The sequence below is a fragment of the Acanthochromis polyacanthus genome, chromosome 10 (genome assembly GCF_021347895.1).
Source record: "Acanthochromis polyacanthus isolate Apoly-LR-REF ecotype Palm Island chromosome 10, KAUST_Apoly_ChrSc, whole genome shotgun sequence".
Classification (NCBI taxonomy): domain Eukaryota; kingdom Metazoa; phylum Chordata; class Actinopteri; family Pomacentridae; genus Acanthochromis; species Acanthochromis polyacanthus.
In genome coordinates, this window is record NC_067122.1 from 37,516,929 (window position 1) to 37,543,374 (window position 26,446).

Genomic DNA, 26,446 nt, shown 5'->3' on the forward strand with positions numbered 1-26,446 from the left:
AACAGGGTCTGCTTTAGTTTGTTTCATGCTGTCTGCTGCTGTTGCTCCACAGGTCACAAAATCTGGTTTATTGGATGGACTATGTATTGACGATGTCTGTATGTATTGGACTATGTATTATGCCAGCAGCAACAAGTGTTACCATGCTTACGTTTACTCTTCTTGTGATCAACAGATGCATGCAGGCATAAAATTCTCATTATATATCAGTAGTAGACCCTTTTAAAAATGTATGTATAAAATGTCTCAGTTATATCTGTTAATAAAGGTATTGAAATAAATTATTATTGTACAAGTTTGAAGCAGACATCTCCTTCCATAGGCATAGGCAGGAAGTAAAGAGGCCTAGTCATGTGACCATTCACACTAGTTACAGAAGGCAACCTATTCTTTGATTTCAAAACTTGCATTAGCTGTCCAAAGCCAAAACAACACTTTTGAGAGAGTAAAAGTTACTAGAAAAATGAGCGGCAACAATTGTTGCCAGTGGGATTAAACGGGTTAATTACACTGTGTGCTTGTAAGTTCTGTAATATACGCTCAAAAACAGCATGAAAGTACAACAAACATAAAAAGCCGTTTACATTTAGCTCACAGATTACCTTGGATCATTCATGTGGGCTTCATATGAGTAAGTATATATACACTGCTCAAAAAAATTAAAGGAACACTTTTTTTTATCTAAGTATTGCATCAAATCAGTGAAACATGTGGGATACTGATCTGGTCAAGTAAGTAACTGAGGGGCTTTTTAGTCAGTTTCAGCTGCTTTGGTGTTCATAAAATTAACAACAGATGCACGAGAGGGGTAACAATGAGGCGACCCCCAAAACAGGAATGAGTTTACAGGTGAAGGTCACTGACAGTTTTTTTCCTTCCTAATGTTTTCTGACTGTTTTTCACTAGTTTTGCATTTGGCTAGGGTCAGTGTCACTTCTGGTAGCATGAGGCGATACCTGGACCCAGGGACGGCTGGTATAAATGGGCTAACAGGGCTAAGCCCTCCCATTTGTGAGAAAAGTTGAGAAAATTATTTTTTAAATAATCTACAACAGATTGTTTTAAGTTTAGGTGAAAACAAAGGTAGCAACAGCACCAATCAGTCAAAAGAAAAACATAGACCTGTTAAAGGACTGTGACACCTTGTTTTTGCTGAGGTCATCTGTTGTACTGAAGGCGTGTTTTCCACTACATGTCGCCAAACAGTTGTAATAAGACAGTTGCAGCAGGCTATCTGTGGGCAGTTGTTGCAGTTGGAACACGTTTTGTAGTGGTGTGTGTGTGTGTGTGTGAGTGAGAGAGTGAGTGAGTGAGAGAGAGTGTTGATGTAGAGCACTAAAAAAGTATAATGTACCTGTAATTGATGTAACTGTGTTTATCATAGATGATGTTGCTTTTGCAGCTGTGTTAACCATTTAATTGGTATTATGCATTTGTTAGTCCACCCAACAAATTTCACCACCAGCTGCCACTGCCTGGACCCTACAGAGGTTCCACTGACAGTCCAACTCCTCCAGGATGGCACATCAATGCGTGTCATTGCCAGAAGGTTTGCTGTGTCTCCCAGGACATTCTCAAGCGCATGGAGGAGATTCCAGGAGACAGGCAGTTAGTCTGGGAGAGCTTGACAGGGCTGTAGAAGGTCCTCAACCGATCAGCAGGGCAGGTATCTGCTCCTTTGTGCAAGGAGGAACAGGATGAACACTGCAATAGCTCTACAAAATGACCTCCAGAAGACCACTGGTGTGAATGTCTCTGATCAAACAATCAGAAAGAGATGTAATGAGAGTGTTCTGAGGGCCCAGCGTCCTCTAGTGCCCGCTGTGCTCGCTGACTGGCACCGTGGAGCTCGGCTGGCAACACAGGAATTTGCAAGTCCACCACTGGTGCCCTGTGCTTTTCATAGATGAGAGCAGGTTCACCCTGAGCGCATGTGACAGACATGAAAGGGTCTGGAGAAGCCGTGGAGAACGTTATGCTGCCTGTGACATTGTTCAGTGTGACCGGTTTGGTGGTGGGTCAGTGATGGAGTGGGGAGGCATATCCATGGAGGGACGCACAGACCTCTACAGGCTGGACAACGGCATTCTGACTGCCATTAGGTATCAGGATGAAATCCTTTGACCCACTGTCAGACCCTACATTGGTGCAGTGGTCCTGGATTCTTTCTGGTGCACGACAATGCCCAGTCTTATGTGGTAAGAGAACTCATGCAGTTCCTGGAGGATGAAGGAACTGATACCATTAGCTGGCCCCCATGCTCACCTGACCTGAATCCAATAGAACACCTTTGGAACATTATGTTTTGTTCCATCTGACACCATCAGGTTGCTCCTCAGACTGTCCAGGAGCTCAGTGATGCCCTGGTCCAGTTCTGGGAGGAGATACCCCAGGACACCATCCATTGTCTCATTCAGAGCTTGTCCCAGCATCATCAGTCATGCATACAAGCACATGGAGGCCATACAAACTACTGAATACCATTCTGAGTTGCTGCCAAGGAATTTCAGCAAGATGGACTAGCCTGCCACATCGGTTTTTCACTTTGATTTTGGGGTGTCTTGAATTTAGCCCTCCTGGGGGGTTGATAATTTTCATTCCCATCAAACAATGTGGCACTTTTCATTCCTAACACATTATGCAGTCCATAATAATGCTAATATCCAGTTTGTTTTTCCCTGTATTGAAATATGATGTATTTTCAAAGTGTTCCTTTAATTTTTTTGAGCAGTGTATATGTATGTGTGTGTATATATATATATATATATATATATATATATATATATATATATATATATATATACATATACATACATTTATAGAGCGAGAGAGAGAGATAGATAGATAGATAGATAGATAGATAGATAGATAGATGTATTCGAGCTTGCATACAGCAGTGCGTTTGAATGTGTGTACATTTGTATGCACTACAAGTGTGGTGTTTTTTTGTCAGTATATTTTTGTAGGTCAGTGTCGGTTTTCAGATGCTGAGCTTGTGTGTATTCCTTCCTACAGTCTGCTAGTTGTTGTTGTTTTTGCATAAGGCAGGTGTTCCAACAATAATTTGTTTCCAGCCTTATTTGTCCACTGCAAATGTAATCTGTTTATTTATTAGTACTGCCATCACGAATGTGCTTATGCATCTTTATTTGTCTATGTTTATTTGTGTGTGTGTGTGTGTGTGTGTGTGTGTGTGTGTGTGTGGCGGAGGGGGTCTTAATGTACATATCTGCCTGTACATATGTGAGGTGTGTGAGTTCCGGCTGTGGGGTCACGTTTTTATAATTTATCACTCTATAATAAATTTATGTTACTTCAGATTGAGATGAAGACGTGGAGACATTGGGGTCAAACAGAGGGAGGCTGTGTTCGTGTGTGTGTGTGTGTGTGTGTGTGTGTGTGTGTGTGTGTGTGTGTGTGTGTGTGTGTGTGTGTGTGTGTGTGTGTGTGTGTCTGTAAGGTGCAAATAGTATTATAATTTAAATCCAAAAAGATATAAAGCAAAGAAATCATTAATGAGACAAGAAGAGAAGAGGTTCAGTTAAAGAAAGTTAAAGAAAAAGAGGAAAAGATGCAGGAAGCAAACTTATGAAAAATGTTAGTGATACCATATTTGTGTATGTGTTATACACTCTTATCTGCTGTGACATTGTGTGTTTGTGTGTACTCTTCGAAGTGTGTGTTAAGGGGGTAATTAATAGGGGCTGCATATAGTCTCTTTCCCCTGGGCTCTCTGTCAAAATTAATTACTATCAACTTTGCACACACTTGCTCATTCTCACACACAAACCTCAAGTGTTTGCCAGAATTGTCTTTATCGTGGTTTTACATGTGGTCTGCACACATGCACATATATGTGATATGTGATATTATGAAGTCGGGCTATAATCAGTCAACTCCAGAGAATTTGCCATGCGGTGTTCACAACACACACATCAGCTCAACTGGCTGTGCAGCTCCAGAGGGTCTTCAAATCTGAATCTGTGGAAAACATCAAGTCTTGTCATAGTTGTAAAGGCCTACAGACCAGTGGCCGACACATCACGCATCATGAAGATACTGCAGCGAACTTCTGAGACCACCAGATGAACTTGACCCTCTGCAGTTACCAGAAAAAAATGTTGAATTGAACAATTCTCTACATGCTCTACCAGAGCTATTCTCACTTGAAAGAACCAGGCTGATTTGTCTGATTTATGTTCTTCAACCTTTTGAGCACATTTGACACCATCCAAACCCTCATACTTTGAAACAAGCTAAAAAGGATGGAGGTGGATTCCTCCCTTACTTCCTGAATTTCAGACTATCTTACAGTTTGTCAGACTGTGGAACTTTATCTCTGGGATGATGGTGAGCAACACTGGGGCTCCTTGGGGGAATATTTTAGGCTCCACGGTGGATATGAAGTACCAATCTGAGTCCTTTTATGCATCATATTCCACTGTTAGAACCTGCACATTGCATTTTTCTCCAATTAGACATTATCGCTTGATCTTTTTCTTACCTGTAAAATATCTGATATGTAGGAGCTACCACTGCCTGAATTTCCCCAAAGTATGAACAACGTATCCGTCCATCAATCTAACCATCCAACCAACCAACCAACCAACCAACCAATCAACCAACCAAAAAACAACAAAACCACAGAAGTTGCAGCTTTGTGTGAAAGCAATAAAACAAAAGTTTGAGATACTGCTCAGATAAGAAAATGTTGCTCCTCTTAAGTATTATTAAGTACAGAAAAATGTCACTTTAAAGGAAATCTCCTTTTTCTTTCTTATTTAAAATTGCAAACTGGATGAACTTGTAAATATCTTTGGTTAAACAATCAGACACAAACCGGCACCAACGTCAGAAAAAACAAAATCTGTTTTCAGTGGTTGTGCTCTAGAAGTTTTCCCTTTCCACTTAAGGGCTGTGTCATTTTATCCATACAAGCTCATGACTTCTGATATTGCAAATTTGTGCCCACTGATACATTCAATTTCTCGGTATAGTGGATTACAAGCATTCAGGAAAGAAGCTTGAAAGCCATTTAAAGTCTGTCATGTGCACATGAGACAGACATTACTGATGCTCAAAATACCCAATTGAAGGTGAGACTTTGTTCTGTGTTCTCTAGGCACATTTTATATTGTATTAAAAATTGATCCAGCATGTTTTTCCATAAAAAATGTTCAGTAAATTACAGAAAAATAAGGCCTGAATGCACTGAATGTTGCTTTGAATTTTCACATATTCTTATTTTATCTACTTCAAACAAGTCTCCAATTTCAGTAATTGACCATTTCACAAATTCAGCTCATTTGTCCATACCTCCAATCCAAATCTCAGGAAGAACACATAATTGACTTTGATTGTGCAGTGGAAATTAACCCTTTCCACCCCGGAGTGCCACATTCAGCATGTATCTAATAAAAAAATTCAACCTGCTGCCATTTTCACAAGGTTGCTGAGCGTGGCAAATTTACAGATGAGGCCGATGTTGGTACTGATCAAAATGGATAATAATCTCACTGTGCATCATTTCTGTCATCAAATCTGATGGCGTTACAGTGGAGAATTTTTAGAAAAGGTTCAGTAGCACCGGTGTTTACTGACTCATCGTTGTACAGCTGCTATTCATGCTCAAATTTACAGTTTTGGAATTAAATTTCCAAAAATTGCTGTGGGCCTCACAGCTAGTGTGGCAGCTGGTGGTGGTCTAGCATGGAAATGTGAAGCTTGCATTGCAAACACATTGACAGTAGGCTTTTCTGAAGCAGTTGAGCTTTAAAAAAAACCCATCTATACGTCAATTTAAGAATATTTAACTAGGTTATTGACCATTTTTGTGTAAAAACCAATAAAAACTTAATCTTTTTCAAAGTAGATGTTTTCAGACATGCCTGAAGTGTATTATTTATTTATTTATTTATTTTTACATTTTTTTCTTCTTTTACCGCAGCTATTACTCTACTTTTTGCTTGGTAATTATATAAATACATACTTTATTTTTTTTTTTTATTTACCTGTTTTTGGCTGACCAAATGAAGATGTAAAAAAGAGGACGATCTTACCAAATCAGTTTAGCAATCCAAGTTCCAACAAGTGTGTGTTTACACTGTATTTTAATACCTGTGTTTGCTCCCGCTCTTGTTTATACGGCAGCCACATTGGTGTTTGTGTGCACTATAAGTGTAGTCAAGGTTGTGTGTGTGTGTGTGAGTGTGCATGCAGAATAGAATCCCTTTAGGTGTACCGAGTCAAAGCGGTGTCAGCCTTTATCAATATTTGACTGCACAACCAGAGAATGGATGAATCTTTAATATGACCTTGGAGCTCAGCAAAGACATAGAGACATGGGTGACAACGGGGGAGGGGAGTGGAAGGGAGGTGAGCGGAGATGGGGCGATGAGAGTGATGCAAAGTGAGAGAGACAAAGTGGAGTTCAACTCTTCAACTCTCAGTTTTGATTTTTCCAACTTGACAGAGACAATAAGGAAACAAACAGTAGACCATCTTTATGTCTTTTGACTTCCACAGTCCCCTCTAAATGAAATTACTGCCTGGTACCAACAGATCAGCGCCTCTAAAGCCGATTACACAATGAGAGAGAAAGTGGAAAAGCTGCGAGAAAGACTGAGGGGACAGAAGAATGACATTGCAGAGATAAAGTTTCAGAGTACGAACTGAAACATTGTAGATGGGAAACAGACACAGATTAAGTAAATAAAAAGAAGATTCCAAATGTTAAGACTTTTAGCGCAGTGAATTCATCAGGAACAAGCAGCAGAAAAATAATGCGGGATTGAAATTCAACATAGGTAGATTGCAACTGACACAAAAAGCAAATTATGGAATAAAATCTGTGAACATTTTCATATTTCATTTTCCTAGTGTTCTGTATGATGTACAGCAGGTTTCAAATACAGTTTGGGCTGTACAGTGGGGGGACAAGACTTCCAACTTTAAGGTACATACATGTACTTTCCAAAAATGATGGGAAAATGTTCGTTTAGGAGAATCACCATAACTTAACACTGCCTAAATAGCCAGATGAGACCAAAGTGCTACATTAAAATGCACTGATTCCTTTCTAGCCACTTCCAATGTGCTTTTTATATCTATGGTAGCGTGGAGAACAAACTGGGATTTGGAAATACATCATCAGTGGCTATAGAGGGGGTCAGTCTTCACCAATCCAAGCAGCTTTTTCCCTTTGGTGTGCCACGGGGTGCACAGAAAGACACAGACTCTGCCACAAATCTTCTCCTGAGAGACAAATCATGTCCTTGTTGGTGAAAGCTGTGAAAACAGCCCCTTCACTTCTATTAACTTGGGAGGAGATAACACATTTGGTTTTCATGTTGTTCCGGTCTCTGAAGACCTGTTGCCTCATGTAGAGAGTGAAGCAGTGAGATCTGAAGCATTTTCAGGATGGAATGCAACATCAACAACAGAGTTGATGAGTTTCTCTTATTTTATTGAATCAAGTCTTCATGGTGGCGAGATTTAAATTCAAGAGTGTTCCATGTTAGTGCCACCTTGACTGACAGATGTGGTTGTAGCCAAACTTAACAATCTTCCATTATTGCTAGTACTGATTTTAATATTATGAAGTACTGCAACTCTTTGTGTGATTTGTCCAAATGGTGTTGCTGTGTGACTGAAGAAGCTGTGAAGCATCAATATAAAACACTGTACTGTCTTTATTTTCAAATGTATTACAATGCGGACCCCTGACTCCACGTCTACAGCCTTCAGTTTGTAAAATTATGTAATTTCTCATCATTCTATTTTCCATCATTTTACTAGTATATAACTAGGTGCACTTAATTATTGTACTTAAAGACAAACTTGTACTTGAGTATTTCCATTTTTGATACTTGATGTAATATAATAATATCCATCAAAGAGTTCATATTTGAGTTGTGGCATAAAAGCTGTTTATTGTTGAATCCCATTTTACAAACACCATATCTAACTCTAACAATTGTTGGACGGGGAGGATGAGATAATAGGTTCTATTACTTCACAAAAAAAAAAGAATTTATTACAAAAACTGACAATATGTTTTGCATTAGGACCTGTTTATCCTACTGATGTCATTCTGACCCGTTCAACTATATTTTTCTGACAATACTCATGCATTTTAATGTAGGTATGATTTTTGAAAGTCTTGACTTTTCCTTGTGAGGAAGCAGTTTTACATTATTGTATTGGTAATTAAATTGAGGACTTCATCCATCAAGAACGCAATCTCCAATCATATAAAATATAGGTCTGGTTCTGCCAAATATTACGTTTTGAATGAATCTTTTTGTTTTTCTGAACAGTTATACAGATCCATGGTTACCACGCTGCAAAGCCAAATCTTACAAGCTCAGGCTTCAAGAATAATGAACCATTTAGTTGTAATTTAAAGTGCCTCAAATCCAGCTGAAAATGAACATCCAACGCAAGAGTTTGTTTCCACTTAGCCACTTACATGCATCTTCTTTGTGTGCATTGCAAATCTGATTGCAGCATTCTCGGTTTACTCCAGCAGTGAGGGTGATGGTAATGAACCTGAAGTCGTTTAGTTTCTGCTAAAAACACCAAAACAAGAATAACGTCTGCACTTTGGAAGACACTGTAGAGATTTCAGCTTCTACAGGCAGTTTGTTGACTTAGTTACATGTAGAAGAAGTACCTTTTTGGCATTAGGCTTGCATGCTTCAGAAACCATCTTTCAGTGGTGGTTGACCAGTCAGATTTAAGTCCATCTTTTATGTTCCTCCAATGCATTTACTCTCTGCCTTTTTGATATCTTACAGTAAACCAATTTGTTCAGGCAGCACTCAGTGGAAATGAAATATTTGATATTTAGGGATAAGAGACAACCAAGAAAAACCTGCAAACTAGCAGTTATGTATGACTGGACACCTCTGAACCTTGCAACTGAGTTTGCTAAAGAGTTAAGCAAGAACTTTGACAACGTCTTCAAAATACCACCACATTATATCATATCCAGATGACGCTCTGCCCTGTTTGCCAGATCACAGTGGAAATGAGCTGCTGCTCATTTTTTTGCTCATTAGTCTCTTGCAGAAAGCAGACATTCAGGCTGTGATGTCAATTCTTTTCATTGAAGCACAATAAGATGTGTGAAGCTGTAGAAGACGACTGCAAATACTGAAAATGTAGACTGTTAAACCTACGAGTCACTACTTTTGACACTTACATTATCTATACTTCAGCTAATTAGCAAATATTTGTACATTTACGTGTCTGAAAACAGTCAACTGAGACTAACTGAACAAATGCATCATGATGTAACTTGTTTGATACATCACTCACCTGCACCATTCAGCAGCCAAAGCAAACCCAAACTGTCTCTGCGACTCTCTCCAGCTGCTGTAGTACAATAAGAGCTCATAAATGTTGAATATCTCTCATTCCCTGCTCTATTTTCTTGTTCTCTGTCGCTGTCTGCATTCTCCAGAATAGTGAATAAGTCATTTGGCTTTTTGCCCTCAGCACGCTGAGAAACATAAGTGCAGTGGCAATGAAAATCGCATTGCTTCGCATTGCCAGTCAGTGGAAGATGAAGTCATTCTAGGTCTCCAGAATAGGATGCTACTTTGTGTTTTGGCGCTTTCTTCTATGTTGGTAGCCTTTTAGTTGATATTTTCACTGCTATTATATGTACGATGGGTTTATTTCTGACTGTTTTGAGGGTAAGTTTGCTAACTTTACTTTAAATCTCTCTATCCTGTATCATGTTTACTTTTTCAGAGCAGCCCAAGCTCTCCAGTTTAGGTTTTGCATTAGCCTTCATATCATAGAAAAAAGTCAATGTTTTTAAGATGGACTTTTTGTTCTTGTGAAAGGACATTAACATTTCTTTGCAGCCTTATTCAAGTTGTAACTAGGATGTGATTTGATGTAAACTCCAAATATATTTTTGTCTGCGAGATTTCATCGCACAGACAAGCAGTTGGCATTGTGCTGTTAAATTTGATATTTGCCACACCTCAATGCAATAATCACTTTGAGAACGCTTCTGCTGAGATGAAGAGATGTGAATTTGGACACAAAGTGCGTCTGTCAGGCTTCAAGGGTTAAAGCATTTATACATGGATTTTGGTACAGACTCTGCACAGCTGTTTTCCAAAGCATAAGTAGCCCAATAGTCCAGTGGAGAGGTCTCCCTTCTACATTAAAATTTCATTTCAAATACAACAAACGTGTGTGCCGGAAGAGGACTTTCTGGCTGTTTTGAATTATAATTGTATATATCTATAAATTACAATTAAACAATGTTTTTAAAAAATACCATTAATAAAATCATTCATTACAGCTTATCAACCATTTATACATAGCACCATATCAGAAAGCGGTGATAGAATTATTTAGCTTATTTTTTAAGTTTATGTGGGTTTTTCCAGGAAAGTGATTTTGAAGAGAAGTCACTGTTTTACAGAGTCTGACATTCGTGTTCATTGTGCAGCAAAGTCGATCACAGCCAAGCGTGAAAATTCAGTGCGTCAACGTTTTAGTGTGGAAAATTTTGTCTGCATCAGAAGTTGGAAATCTGCTCAACTTCACATGCTTTCTAATGCAAAATTAGCTGCAGGGTGCAGTTAGAAAGAGGGACGGTGTGTGTGTGTGCGTGTGTGCGTGTGCGTGTGCGTGTGTGTGTGTGTGTGTGTGTGTGTGTGTGTGCGTGCGTGCATGCGTGCGTGTGTGCGTGCACGTGTGCGTGTGTGTGCGTGTTTTGCCCTTCTGTTTCTTACGTACAATGCAGGTACATCACACACAAAACAGAGTATCCCTCTTTCTCCTCATATCACACAAGTACACACACTAAACATGAGAGTCTGTTATCTTTGCTCTGCTTTGCATGCTAAGGCATTAATGTGCGATTAGATCACACTGAGATCTTATCGCTGTCTGATCTCAGGTTTTAGCTACATCAGAAAACACACACAGAGACAAACACGCACACATACATATGTACATCGAAGGACATTCAGTTGCTCTGATGCAGACATATGAGACAAAATACCTGAATCAGCATCATGGGAAGGCCAGCCACAAGACTGTTAAGATACAGAAGAAAGGGCAGGAGGAAGAGACTCAGAACATAACAATGATAAAGTGTAAGAGAAGGAAAATAAATGATATGAAGGATTTTTAGCACAATACACTGAGCAGCCGCAACATTTAAACAACTGAGAAGTGAAGTGAATAACATTCAATCAATCAATCAATCAATCAATCAATCAATCAATCAATCAATCAATCAAAGTATATTTGTATAGCCCAAACATTGATGATCTTGTCAGAATAGAACCGATAATTTTGGTAATAAGGCGAGGCAGCAGAGGCCCTGTGATGCTCTGGACAGTGTTCTACTGGGAAACTTTGAGTCCTGCATTCATGTGGATGTTACTTTGATATGAAGGAATGACTTAAACGTTGCAGCAGACCACAGACATCCCTTCATAACAGCAATATTCCCAGACTGCAGTCGTATTTTTCAGTAGGATGATGCTCCCTATCACATTGCAAACATTGTTCAGGAAAAATAGTTTAAGTAACATGACAAAGAATCCAGGATGATTTTGCCTTCAAATTCCACAGATGTCAGTCTCATTGAGCATCTGTGGGATGTGCTGGAAACACAAGTCAAATCCATGTAGGTTCCATGTTGCGAATTGTAGGATTTGAAGGCTCTGAGGCCAGCTTCTTAGTGCTTATACTGTGGGACAACTTCAGAGGTCTGTGGAGTCCGGAGCTCTGTTGATCAGAGGTGTTTTTGCAACACATAAAATTGGGCAAATTGTAAGAATGTAGTGGTTTATTGGTGTATTTCTTACTGGAATAAATACATTGAGGGGCTGCACAGTGGAACGGTGGTTAGCACTGCCACCTCACAGCTAGAAGATCCCCAGTTTGCATCCTGGCCTGGGCCTAGGATCGTTCTGCATGGAGTTTGCATGTTCTCCCTGTGCATGTGTGGGTTTTCTCCAGGTTTTCTGACTTCTTCCCATAGTCTAAAAACATGCTGAGGTTAACTGGTAACTCTAAAATTGTCCATAGGTGTGAATGTTAATTGTCATATATTATATGTAGCTGTATTATAGACTGGTGATCTGTCCAGGGTGTCCTCTGCCTTCACCTTAAGTCAGCTGGGATAGACTCCAGCCCCCCATGACCTTAATGACGATTAAGTTGAGCATAGATGATGTATGGATGGATGAACACATTGAAATACATCTAACTCCTCAAACAAGATGATGAATTATCCCATACACGTATACAGAGAACCACTCTCTTTGTGTTTTTTGTCTCTTCCTCCCTCTCTTGTTCAATGAGACCAGTAGGAATCTAGAACAGAGTCGATATTATCTCTCTGCTCACCATCTTGGTTCATTTATTGACTTTGTCTGGACAAAGCCAATAAGATCTGCTGACCAACAGACAGAACTTACAGAGAGACAGCTCACACACTGAAGCCATATGTGTGTGTAAGTATATGTACATCTAAATGTGGTGTTGTCAGCGCCTCTGCAGCTGTGTGTGTATACAGACACACACACAAGAGGGAGAGTGTGTGCAAAGAGTGAGTGTGATTCTGCCTGAGTGTGGCCAGCATGTGTGAATGTGTGAGTATGGATATGCAGAAATGCGCCTGTGAGACTTCCAGGCATTCTTTCCAGCACCGCCATGCTTGTGTTGCAACTGTCGAGCTCATTAGCACTTTCAGTAAAACGAGCTAATGTAAGAAACTGTTCTGCCTGTGTGTAAATGTAAATGCTCTAATGCCATTAGCTGCACTGTGACTTTTATTTCACAGTTCACTGTGTCTGCTGGGTTGAATTTTGCAAATAGAGGTCCACATGAAATCAAATCAACAAAGAAAAGACTCTTAAATAAGGTCAGGTAAGATTTGATGAGTGTGAAGAAAATATTTAGCATGAAAGTAAAAACAGGAAATAGAAAATAACTGTAAATTTTTAAAAAATGAGGGTAAGAAGTTAGAAATGTAGCTAGGATATCAAAATGCACAAAAACATGTATATTAACTCAGCTCTCCAATGTATAGAATTGCCAAATGAACTTATTTTGTAGCTCCAAAGCCAACAATACAAAAAGCATTTTAAAAATAGAAAAAGAAAATCTAATGTGACATAATAAGAGTTGTTTTGACTGACTTCTGGATTATTATTTACTAAATCTATATGTCATCTTAGAAAGAATTAAATAACTAAATAAAAAAGTAGCTGACATCATACAAATTTTGCAGTTGTTGGTCTGTATACAAGATATTTTCTCATTCATTTTCATTGCATCAGAACTGAAATATTCATCATTTTTAGTAGACTGTAACTGTTTGACCGCTTTTAGCTCCCCATTTCGTGTTAGTGCCTCATTGAACAAAGCTTTACACGATTTTCACAGCAGAGTCTCTCAGATAAATAAGAATAGATTGAATTGTAATGATCAGATGTTGGTAAGACTGAAGGGCTGGAGCAAATAACGCCAAATGATGTATTGAATGTACAATGCAGTATGAAGTGAGATGCACTGAGTCTCTATCACTGAATAATTTTCATTCTAAGAGTGTGAAAGGTTTGAGAAAACACAACAGGATTGATGATCAGCCTTTAATGCATACCTTGGATTATTAGTGACTCAAGACTCTATAATATCCTGTGTAGTTAATTTATTTTTCTCAGTTAATCTCTTAATGTCTCATTCTCAGTCTACAGCAACGTTCTGGTGTCAGATAATGATTGCTTTTATTTTAAAGTCTAAACACAGTATTGTTATTTGGCACATTTTCAGGACTTTAATTTGGCTTCATGGTTTATGGTTTAATGCCTGTCCCAGTTTATCCATGTGTTAATCCAGGTGAAATGTGAAAACCAACAGCGGACGTAAGTATCTAAATGTTTGCATAGGTCTGCTGCATTTGCTTTGCCCCTCACACTGAATACAAGAACAATGCACAGAAGTCTTGTAGATGTCTGAAAGGCTACGGCTTGCACTTTTTTTTTACAGGATATAGCAGCTAGCTATAGTTTGGACTGTACCACCATATCAGTGATTATTCCTGAGATTTGCAGAGCGGACACTGCACAAGATTTCTGGGGAATTTAGAATTTCGCAGCACTGTATTGGAGCAGCATTGATAGAAGGTATGTACAAAGCAGGGCTGCACAGTGACTCAGTGTTTAGCACTGCTGAAGATCCTCTGTTCATATCCCGGCCTGGTCCTGGGATCTGCATGGAATTTGCATGTTCTCCCTGTGCACATCTGGGTTTTCTCCAGGTTCTCCGGCTTCCTCCAACAGTCCAAAAACATGCTCAAGTTAATTGGTGATTCTAAATTTTCCAAAGGTGTGAATGTAAGTGTGATTGTTTGTCTCTATATGTAGCCCTGTGACAGACTGGTGACCTGTCCAGGGTGTCCCCTACCTTCACCCTAAGTCAGCTGGGATAGACTCCAGCCCACCGCGACACTAATGAACATTAAGTGATGTATAGTTAATGGATGGATGGATGTACAAAACAGGGGGCCACCCAAGTTTGACAGCAATTTTTTTATTTCCAACTTTTTAAAAGATGAATTCTAAAGGAGAGAATCTCTTCATATAGCTTCACATGATTTTTTTTTTCTGGCACACAGACTGTTCCAAACTCTGAAGTGCTCCTGTTTGCCCACAGAGAGGTCCACATTTATTTGTGCAGAAGACATTTTTCACGCCACACAGATCCTTGCAGACACACTGATGTGAAAAGCAAGAAATGGCCTTTGAGACATGCATGATGTCATAGCATCTGGTAACAAGCTTAGTTCAGAGCAGCATTTTCTTTAACAACAAGGGTTCTGCAAATAAATCTGGACCTGAGACTGCTGATTTTTAGGATCTTAATGTACAAGGTAATGAAAAGTATTCTCAGTGGTCAAAATACATCCAATAACAGCCTTAAAAGATTAAAAGATTAATGATTCAATGCCATATAGTCACTTCTGCTCCTATTAACGGACACAGATGGTTTTTATGCTGAAGATCTCAATACATTGTCACATAGCTGCTGTGGCTATGGCTGAAAGCTATGAAACCTCTTGCTTTTTTTTCTCCAAAAGAAAACCCTGCAGTCACCTCATCTGTTCATGCATGCTTGACCTGAAAATAGTGGAGCTGTGTGCGACTTGTGGAATATCCATGTTGCAATAACCATGAGCAAGTGACTCTGATTAGGGATTACTGTGCTGACTAATTTAGGGTTCTGTAGTTGCCGCTGTGTGAGGAGTTCCAGCTGGCTGTGTACAGGGTAAGACAGTGGAAACATGGGTAATGTACTGAAAATATCACAGGATTTGTTATTTTTAATCTGCAGAGGTTGCAAAATATATGATTTTAACACATGGTTTAATTATTCCTTAAGTGGAAGGTCGCTAGTGACCTGCAGTATGTAGGTGTTTGCTTTGTATACAAAATTACTCCATTAGTTTCTACTCTGACCTCAGTTTTGAATTACGGCACTCTCCCAGCTCAGATTGCTTCATAATGTATCCGCCGCTCTGTGTATATTTGACTCTGTAACTTGTTTACAATGCATTCTAATATGCATTCCTCATAATGCAGCTTCTGCTCTGAGCTGCCAAGATGGATGGCTGCCAACATGTTTGTGCACTCTCGGCTGGCGTAAAGACGCCCATCAAACTCTCATGTGCCGTTCTCTGAATACACTGTCAGTGTGAAAAATCTTCCTGTCAGCAAATATCAATTCTACTCAAGTGTAGTCAAAGCGAGGACTGAACGTGATGAGCGTTGATGATGTACAGTAAGTGACGGAGACGGGTGAGGATTTCCCTACAGGGATCAGACACGATCAAACTGCCACTGTGTTCTTTCTACAATTAATATTTATTTTCTGCGTCTTGAGCTGTATAAAAACTCTTCAAAGTGAGTGATTATATACCACCACCCTGCTCTCTGCTCTGTTTCATCACAATTTGTCCCCTTTAGCTGCGGCAGGTGCTGCATCAAAGCAATGCAGCACAGCGGGACAGAGCGACAAGAGGAAATGGTAGTTCCTATTCATACGGTGTCCAGCTATACGCACACACAGGCAGCGAGAGAGAAAAGATCTAACAGGCTATCTTTGGCCGACTGTAGCACTCGCCCACGTAAATGTCCGCTTGGCTCTGCTCTGATCACATAATTGCTCTGTGGACACCTCTCCCACACACACATACATGCACACAAGGAGAGCGCACATCCAGAGAGAATACACTGAAGCGCACTCGGGGAGTTCACACATACGTACTCTTAAAACCTGGATATGTACAGCTCCCACACACACGCAGTCGCTGTTCAGTATGGCAAGAAGCACACCGTTCACACATGCAGGTTTGCCTGCGAGCGTACGCGCACACACACTTGCCAAACACCGAACCGAAACTCCCACCAGCTCACCCACACACAACCAGCACACTGGAGCCAGAGACGCAGACGTGCAGAGAGAAAAAGGTAAAAGCTGAGACTGAGTGAAGAGTGAGTGCAGCGAACACTGCAGTCTCACCCTCAGCAAGCACGAAAGAACAAATTCAACAAAGTCATGTTTTTCCACTCCTGTTTTTTTTTTTTTTTTGTCTGTTTGTCAGATTATTCCCATTAAAATTCCATATTAGTGCAGCATGGGTGTTTTACAATATAATATGTATGGGATCAGCTTTGTGTGAGGGTCTGCGTAACCTGGAAGATTTTGATATGTATGACTGTAACTTCATCAGTGAATCTCTGTCAGCTGCAGGGCTGCAGTTATGTAGATGACCCCGACTCTTGACCTGGTTTCAGAGAAAGTGAGCAGAGGTCAGGATTTCCCTACAAGCACTTTTACACCCACTCGTACATGAATTGTCATGAATTTGCTAAAATGTTTTTTTTTCTTCTTCTTCTTTTCTTTTTTTTTGCGTCTTCTGTGAAATATTAAAGCCCCTAAAAACTTGACTCTTAAACTTTTTGGAGTGTTTCTCTGTAACATTAAACATTCATATTCTAGGCACTCTGGTAACAGAAGGCATAGAACTGCAACGTCCCTGGTTCAGTTCAGTCTTTGTTGCATCTCTCTCTTCATGTTTGCTTTTAAACTATACCACTGCGGCAAAAATACCAGGACGAAGTATCTTTCAAAAGTTACATCTGGATCACAAACAATGTTTTGGTATTAAAGCCTGAGATCTTGGGAAAGTCAGTGATGAAGATGAGATGATTGTTATCACTTCCATGCCGAGTAAATGTGTAGATGTGAAGCCAGCAGTTAGTTAGCTTAGCTTAGCACAAAGGGTGCAAACTGAGAGAAAGAACTAGTCTATTTCTTTACAAAAGTTTTAAAAAGTACACCTTCTGGCATTCATTTTAAAGCTCACAAATTAACATGTTACATTCATGGATACATTGGAAGATTTACATGCAGCAACAGTCATCACTTTGCTGCCAATTTGTCCGATTAAAATATTGTATCCACCCTTCAGATCACGTTATAAAAGAGGTTTCTGTACATTTTTGACAGAACTGCTGGACTTACACAAAAGGTTCATTATAACTCTTTTTATTTTAAAAGCTTAAACTACCAGGCCGGATTTATACTTTTCAAATCATCAGCAACTGGGCTACAAGGGCACCAGCTAGTTAGCATGCTCTGCAGTAGCACGCATGTACGGAATATGCAAAAATAACTCGCTGCATGTGTGGAACAGAGTGGACTCCAAGGGAAAAAAAGGTACAACTAGTCTTCCATGGTGTCTGCAGATGTTCATGTTTGCCTCCGCAGGGGATAGTGATCAAGGCTTAAGTTGTACATTTGTAATAAAATGGCTTCATATAGGCTGAGCAGGAATGCACAGATCAGCAGGAGAAACTCTGAAGTGCAAGGGCAAACATCAGGTAAATATCTAGTTCTTACAATACATCCACTATATTCTTATATAGTTTCATCAAAGCCATGCAAAACCAAAGTGTGTGAATTTCTCTATTTTGCAAGGGGTTGTGGGTGAGTAGATTTCTTATTCAGGATTCACAACTTCCTTGTCCCAGCTACCAAAAGGGTTGTGTTACCTAGACAGAGCTAAATTAATTATTTTTCTCCAATTTCCATGCTAAATGCCAAACTAAGCTAATCAGCTGCTGGCTACAGCTGCAAACCTAACATACAGATGCAAGGAATAGCATCAGTGTTCTCAACTAACTAAAACTCTAAAGGAATCTTAATTCATCCATCTATTATCTGTACACCGATAAATCCTCATTAGGTTCACGGGGGGCTGGAGTCTATCCCAGCTGACTTAGGGTGATCTCAGGGATACATATACAGACAAAACAGTCACACTCACATTCACACCTACGGACAATTTAGAATCACCAATTAACCTCAGCATGCATTTGGAATGTGGGAGGAAGCTGGAGACCGTGGCGAAAAACCCCGCATACACACGGAGAACATGCAAACTCCATGCAGAAAGATCCCAGGCCACAAACCAGGGATCTTCTAGCTGCAAGGCGAAAGTGCTAACCGCTGAGGCACTGTGCAGCCCTTAAAGGAATTTTCTGGAACTTTGGAAATACATTAAACGCTTAAAATCATCCTACCAGAATGTGGATGTAGTTTAATCAGATCTGACTGACAACAGTTAAAAAAAAATCCCAAGCTTCTGATTCAGGATGCACAGTGGTGTGGTGGTTAGTGCTTTCGCCTTCCAGCTAGAAGAAGATCCCCAGTTCACGTCTCGATTTTCCTGGAATCTGTCTTCATGGAGTTTGAATGTTCTTCCTGTATATGAATGGGTTTTCTCCGGGTTCTCCAGCTTCCTCCCACAGTCCAAAAATATGCTGAGGAAAATTGGTTACTCTAAATTGCCCGTAGGTGTGAATGTGAGTGTGATTGTTTGTCTCTCTGTGTAGCCCTGTGACAGACTGGTGACCTGTCCAGGGTGTCCCCTGCCTTCACCCCACGTCAGCTGGGATAGACCCAGGGGTGCTGGGATAGGCTCCAGCACCCCTGCGACCCTGATGAGGATTAAGTGGTGTATAGAGGATGGATGGATGGATGGATAGATTCTGATTCAAATGCTGCTAAATTCTAACTTGCACAGTGAAATTTGTGTCATTGCCTTTTCTCAACTGGATCCTATTAAGAACCTATGGAGAAAAAAAACGAATTTCTGATGTGAAACAGGGAAAAAAAAGTCTGTTTTTCTTCAATTAGTGTGCTCATGCAGGATGTAATCATACACAGCCAGAAGATACAAGCTTTAGCTTCTTACAGGAGCTACATGAAGCTCTGTAATGTAATTCGGAGATGCTGAGTGTGTGTAATTACAAAGAATCCCTAAAGGATTGTTATGGTTGCCCTCAAATTCCCTCGATTAAACAACCAGGACCAACACTTTCACTTATAAGCAAGCACCACTGTGAGATGGTATTACATTACAGGGGAATCAATTCTAACTGAATTGTTATAATTAGATGACCTGAGTTTGCTAAAAATCGCTAAGTAATTTTCTGTGCTTTTATCACTTTCACTTTCTTGGCAGGGGTGTGTGACAATAAAATTACAGATGCTGTTGGAAATATTTGTAATTACAGATCCTCTGCATGTAAAGCTGCACATCAGATATTCTATTCAAGCACAAAGACGGGATAAAAAACTGAATCCCAATGCCAAGTAGGGAATGTAAAGCTCACCTCTATGTCACACATACTCACTATACAGTATCACACAAAGCATTATCGAGGCCGCATCCCATACATCAATAGCCCAATCAAACTCTCTCTGTCAAGCTGATCAGTGAGACACAACAAATCGATTATGAATAAAAGACCATCAGCAGATCTGTCATCAGCTGGCCTGCTGGTGCACAAATGAGCACAGCGGCAGCAGCAATGACAGCAGCAGTCAGACGGGCTGATCATTACACCCCCTCAGCAGAAAGAGGAGAGGCATGGAAATGGAGAGACAGCCATCTGAGCTCCGAGATAGAGTTTGGAGAGGAGTGTTATCTGAGAAAGGCAGAGGTGGTGATTGTGAAGAAAAGAAAGGACGGGCTGGAGCAAAGTATAAGCGCATATCCACTGCATCGAGTTAAGAGACGTCAGTGCATCAGAAGGGACAAGAGCATAGAAAATTGCTCGGGAAAATGAGAGAGAGCGCATATTTGAGCGCGAGAAGGAGTGGAATGAGAAAAGACAAGAGGTAGCATTATTGAGAGAAGGCAGAAGAGTGTTTGCAATGAAAAAGAATGGCAGTGTGACAAAGACACAAAAACAAAGGGAATATCAGTAAGTCGACAGAAAGCTCAGAAAGAATAAAAAGCCTGGGAACTTCTGAGGCTCCTTTTCAGTGGAACAGAGTGCGTCTAGAGACAACACACACCAAGGCTCTTCATCCTACCTGAGTTCCTCTTGGAGATGTACTTGACGTCATCACAGGCTCCTGAGGTGAGGAGGAGGATGAGGAAGAGCAGGGATAAAGTCTTCATCTCTCTGGTCTCCACTGGCACCTTGAGGAAACAGAACAGAGAGGGAATAAAGTGTGAGAGATGACATATCATGCACAGTGTTGATCAGATTCTCGTTTAAACGTGTCAACAACAAGTAAGCAACAACATTCCAATGACCGCTGACATTTTAGTGTGTTGAGCTCATCCTTCTGTCGTCCTCACAAGCTAATTACAAGTAGTTTTGAAGAAACTCTGCCACTAAATCAAACTTAAAATGATCCATGGTCATCTGAGCGTTGTCACACATTTTGTATTTGACAAATACAATTCCCTGTGCATCTATGGACAAATGAGAAATAGCAATTTCTGTAAACATATCCGTCCATACATTATCTATACACCATCTAGTCCTCAGTAGAGTCACAGGGGGGCTGGAGTCTGTCCCAGCTGACATATGACAAATAGGGTGAAGGTTAACCTGTACAGGTCTGTCACAGAGCTACACAAATGAACACTCCCCCACTCACACCTACGGACAATTTAGAGCTACCTATTAACCCAAACATGTTTTTGAATTTGGATGTACAGTGGATTGGTGGTTAACACTTTCACCTTACATCTAGGAAGATTCCTAATTCACATCCCCACCGTACTGGGATCTTTCTGCATGGAGTTTGCATGTCCTCCCTGTGCATGTGTGGATTTTCTACAGCTGCTTTGGCTTCCTCCAACAGTCCAACACCATTGTAAGATTAACTTGTAACTTTAAATTGTTCGCAGCTGTGAATGTGAGTGTGATTGTTTTTCGCTATATGTAGGTCTGCGATAAATTGACTATCTGTCTAGGGTCTCCCCTGCCTTCGCCCTAAGTCGGCTGGGATAGACTCCAGCTACCCTGCGACCCAAATGAGGACTAAGCGGTGTATAGAGAATGGATGGACAGATGTTTTTGGACTGTGGGAGGAACCCGGAATACCCAGAGAAAACCCATGCATGCACAGAGAGAACATGCAAACTCTATGCAGAAAGATCCTAGGAAGGCCGGGACGAAAACTAGGGATCTTCAAGCCTCAAGGTAAAAGTGCTAACCACCACTCTACTGTGCAGCCTCTGCAAACAGAGAATCGCTTTAATCCTAGTTTGCAAACCAAAATTAAAACCATTCCTTGTGTCTCTATCGAAAGAAAAAATAATAATAAGAGAGAGGTTCAGAACTGAGGAAAAGCCATTTCCACAGCAAATCACAACATAGCAGATCCTGAAACATGAACTGAGACAATGTCAGTGAGTTTATCTTATCCAAAGCTGCTGTTGCATTGGAGTAAATGCTGGAAATATGATGCTAAAAGATTGCAGGTAAACAATACAAGGTTTGCCAGCTAACATAATTTCCTCTGACCAACATTCATTGTAAAAAGAAAAAAGAAAAAACTTTTTTTTTTTACCATTTTTATCGTGAACCAAGAGTTCTGCTACATATTAATGAGATGTGTGCTGGTTCTCAAGTAGGAATCGGTTCAAAAGTCAGAACGTTTCTCACGGAAAAGCGACAAGTGTGACATTGTCATATCAACTGAACAATGCATGACATAATATGCAACTCTGAGCTCAGCCTGTGGGCATCACTGCATTAAACTTTCTTGATATCTTGACATTGCCCTTCAGATTTGGACTTTTCTGTAGAGCACTTTTTCAATAACTGCTGTGTCCCTTAATTTGCACGGAAGAGCACGGTGAAGTTTTAAACCAAGACAACGAACACACATGCAGTTAAAAAAATCAACAAAAAAAAAGTAAAACAATCTTCTTCTACAAGTGGTTGAATCAAACCACATTAGGAGTGCTGCAAGACTTTTGTAGTGGCTGGGAGAGGGCGTGTAAAATGGTTTCCAGTATTTTTATAGTGTCCAATAGTGTTTTGTGTGTGTCATTCTGTTGTGGCAGGAATGTTTGTGGAGGATCTGGAGAGCCTCTCCAGCATGAATTACATATTCAAGTTCAAATACAGTCTTCCGTCAACAGTCCATGTTCAGTGGTGTTATAGAGGGATTCATAGTTGCCATCATAAGCAATCAGTTGATGCAACATTGTATTTTCAGCAGCCACAAAGTTGATTTTCAGCCCACTGTTAATTTAAGTCTTAGTGTTAGTTAGCAACATTTTATATGAATTGACTGTTTTTCTTTTAGCTGACAACATAATCAGCTTCAGCTAAAAGTTGGTAGTATGAGCAGGGAGTATTTTATTCAGTTGGATTAGTGAAGTACATTTTTTAATTCAGCCCTTTCAGTGCTCTGTTACCACAAAACATGATGGTGTCTTATATATCTTGGATCTTTTAAGCATTAAGACAGCATCTCCATTTTTCTGGTGGAGACAAATATTTTTGCTCAGCTAAAACAGGTGTTCTTAATTTTTTTTAGCTCATGATTTCCAAATTAACTTTGCAAGAGACCCTGACTATCCACAGAGCTGGAGAAATACACAAATGTTGCACATGGTCATACACAGGGTTAGGGTTAGGCAAAATGACAGCACAAAAGAACCCAGCAACCTAGCAGCCATGACATTAGTTTTTTGTAGCCATTAAAGTCCATCCATTCTTCTATTATTTATACATCACTTAATCCTCATTAGGGTCAAGGGAGGCTGGAGTCTATCCCAGCTGACTTAAGGCGAAGGCAGGGGACACCCTGGACAGGTCACCAGTCTGTCGCAGGGCTACATGTACAGACAAACAATCACACTCACATTCACATCAATTTAGAGTTACCAGTTAACCTCAGCATGTTATTGGACTGTGGGAGGAAGCCGGAGAATCCAGAGAAAGCCCACTCATGCACAGGGAGAACATGCAAACTCCATGCAGAAGGATCCCATGTCCAGGCCGGGATGCAAATCGGGGATCTGCTCCCTCTGAGGTAAAAATGCTAACTACTTTGCCAATGTGCAGCCTATCAGTCAAAGTAATCTCCATATATAATTTGTACGTTTTAATAATCTTTTGAGATGAAGTTTGGATTACCATGACCTGAATGACAGATAATCTACATAGACATGTATCACTTGGAGAAGCAGGTTTTCCATCTTTTGTAACAACTATGGCCAAAATCTGCAATTTCCTGTCAATTAAAAATTGTATTTCACTTAAAGAAATCATATTGTGACCTCAGCTCAATGTGTCATGACCCATTAGTGCGTCCCAACCAGCACGTTGGCAACCACTGGGTTAAACTACATGTGGGGTACATGCTAAAAATGTACAGTAGAAGTGAATACAGTAAGAAATATTATGCTAAAATTTAAAAATGAAAAATAATGCCTGAGGGCAATGAAACAGAACAGTATGTGTACCTACTGTGCTAAACATACAAAAGATTGCTCCCGACATTAGCTAGTCAGGTTAATGCATTTAGATGTGAGGATCAGGAGTAAGGTGGTGCTTTCATTTTGGATTTTCTGCTAAATTTATAGAAGAGAACAACAAAAACAGCTCTGTTCAGGATTCAATGTTTCCTCCACTGAACCAACACCTGATCAGACTGAATGAATGTTAAAATGTCTGCTTTTAACAGTCCTTACAAGCCAGAAATGAAAAGAAAAAAAAACAATCAGGGCAACCCCTCTAAACATACCTGAGTGTGGGTCAATATGCTGCACAAACAGAGAAACAAAGCATTTTATTACAACAGTGACAGCAAGAACAGCAGAAAAAAAATATTAACATTGATCTCAAACACAGGTTCGGCGGGGGTTCAAAGACATCTATTTTTCAACTGATTAAAATCAAAATAATGGAACTAAATTAGATCCAACCACAGGCCATGAATACGAAGGCTGCAGAGGCACTGACACAAACACACACTCACAGCCTTTGAGTCAACCATGTGAAATCACACTGAGAGAACACACTTGTTTCATGCTTTCTGTGTGCAGACTGTAGTGTATGCATGTTGCACACACACACACACACACACACACACACACACACACACACACACACACACACACACACACACACACACACAGTGAAAAAGGGAAAGATCAAAGAAGATTAGTCATGCCTGCAGTCACTTCATTGTTTTTTCTTCATACATAGGACAAAAAAGGGGAACTCAAACTTCAGTCAGCCTGAGTCCTGATTGAAATAACATTATATTCACATGAACAGTTGGACAGCTAATGACAGAAGCTTGGATGGCGTTGATAGACGAGCCACTTGTGGACTTGTTTTTGAAGATTTATAATAAAAAATGTGATGAGAAAACAATGAGAACAAAGCCAAAAATTAAGATGACGAGTGCCACTGCTGGGAATTACTCATCTCTGTTGTATTTCAAGTCATCCTGCCTGTCACCGTTCGTATTTATCACATTTTTTTAAACTTCAGATTAGGTTAGAAAAGTCACCAATTGTACAAAAAGAAAAGCACAGTACTCCACCAAGGCTGCAAAGTGATTTCTGATGAATAAGGCAGCTGACGTAGTGTTCACTTGTTGTCAAAGTTACAGTCAAAGTCACAATGATACAGAAATCTTTAACAAAGCTGTGGATCCAGACTATCAGTCGCGTCACTGCCAAAATCTAATCACTTGGTTCTGGTTTCATTTCTGACCTTCCTTGAAAATTTCCTCCAAATCTGTTATTCCGTTTTTGAGTAATGTTGCGAACAGACAGACAAACCAAGGCTGATCGTTACATAACTAAGTACTGATTTCAAATAAAAACAAGTGTGCTTCTTAAGGAATGTTTGAATCGAGGCTAATTTCTTTAACACGTTTGTTGAGGAAAAGTCAAAGCCATAAATCACACAAAAAACAAACAATAGACCTTCCTCCCAGCAAACATTTTGACACATCTGTCACAATAGGAAGCACACAGGTGCATCTAATAGCGCTAATGATTGCTAAATTCCATGAAGTGTCCCAATAAGCCTCCATACTCTGGACCAGACCACTGCGGCTGAACCTCTAATTGGAACGAGGCCATTAGAATGATTAGCGGTTGCACTAGCTTGCCTGCTAAAAATGTTGTCAAAAACTTTACTGTGTGGTGAAACTAAAGTACTCCACTTTTATGCAATTAAATAGCTAAAAGAGTTAATGAACATTTGCTTTTTATACTAATGCAATGCTGTGTTCCCACTGTTTAATGAAAACAACTATTCTCTTAACAATGCACGGAGGCTTTTAAAAAGCACCATTTCATTTTCTGTTGACTTTACAACAATGAAGTGAGTTCTTTTCTTTCTGTCTTAGTTTATGACTAAATGACACGACGGGTAATTTAAAGTCCAGCTGACATTCAGGGACATGTTTTTTATTCATTTATTTCGCTTTGTGCACTGCATCATATCTGCTTTATTGAAATGTGGCACTGCAGCTGCTGAATTCTGTCAAAAACTGGAACCAAGTGGAAAAATGAACGGATTCAACTTCTCTTTCAAGAAGTTACACCAAGGCCCTTAAAGCTGCTGTCCGGAGTTTCCGTTTGTTTTCAATTTATGTATCATTTTTTAACAAAGCTTAAATGTGTTAGTCTAGTTCGATACTATAATATAAAGTTAGTATAACGCGATATGAAAATTTATTCCTGAGCTCCGCCTTCCTCTCATAGACCCCCATGTTATTCCAAAAAGCGCCGGTCGCTGCCGACCAATCAAGTTCGAGCTTCAGCTTTGTCATGCTGTCAATCAACGGTTACGCGCACAGCAAGCAAGCCCATGCAGAGGTGGGCGAGCTACGCACTACGCAACCGCGCACACATTTGTTTTGCTTGTGGAGGAGCTGAGAGAGCATCAGGGCTCAGCGACTTCCAGAAAAGTTACCAATCCCACGGCTTGTCAGGCCAAGAGACTGCAGGACGTTTTTTGGCTCGGGGTGCTCGCGTCGCTCCCCGACCACGGCCTCCATAGCCCGCCTGATGGCTTCGTTTAGATGCCCGACCTCTGGAGGAAGATGTTGG

General features: G+C 40.2%; 1 protein-coding gene across 1 annotated transcript in view; it reads right to left on the reverse strand.

Annotated features, from left to right (window-relative positions):
* Positions 1-26,446, reverse strand: part of il1rapl2 (interleukin 1 receptor accessory protein-like 2) — a 592,872-nt gene that overhangs the window by 473,746 nt on the left and 92,680 nt on the right. The window contains 1 exon segment of the mRNA XM_051954972.1: positions 20,434-20,542. Within this exon segment, the coding sequence (XP_051810932.1) occupies positions 20,434-20,521 (88 nt within the window). The 5' untranslated portion in view covers positions 20,522-20,542.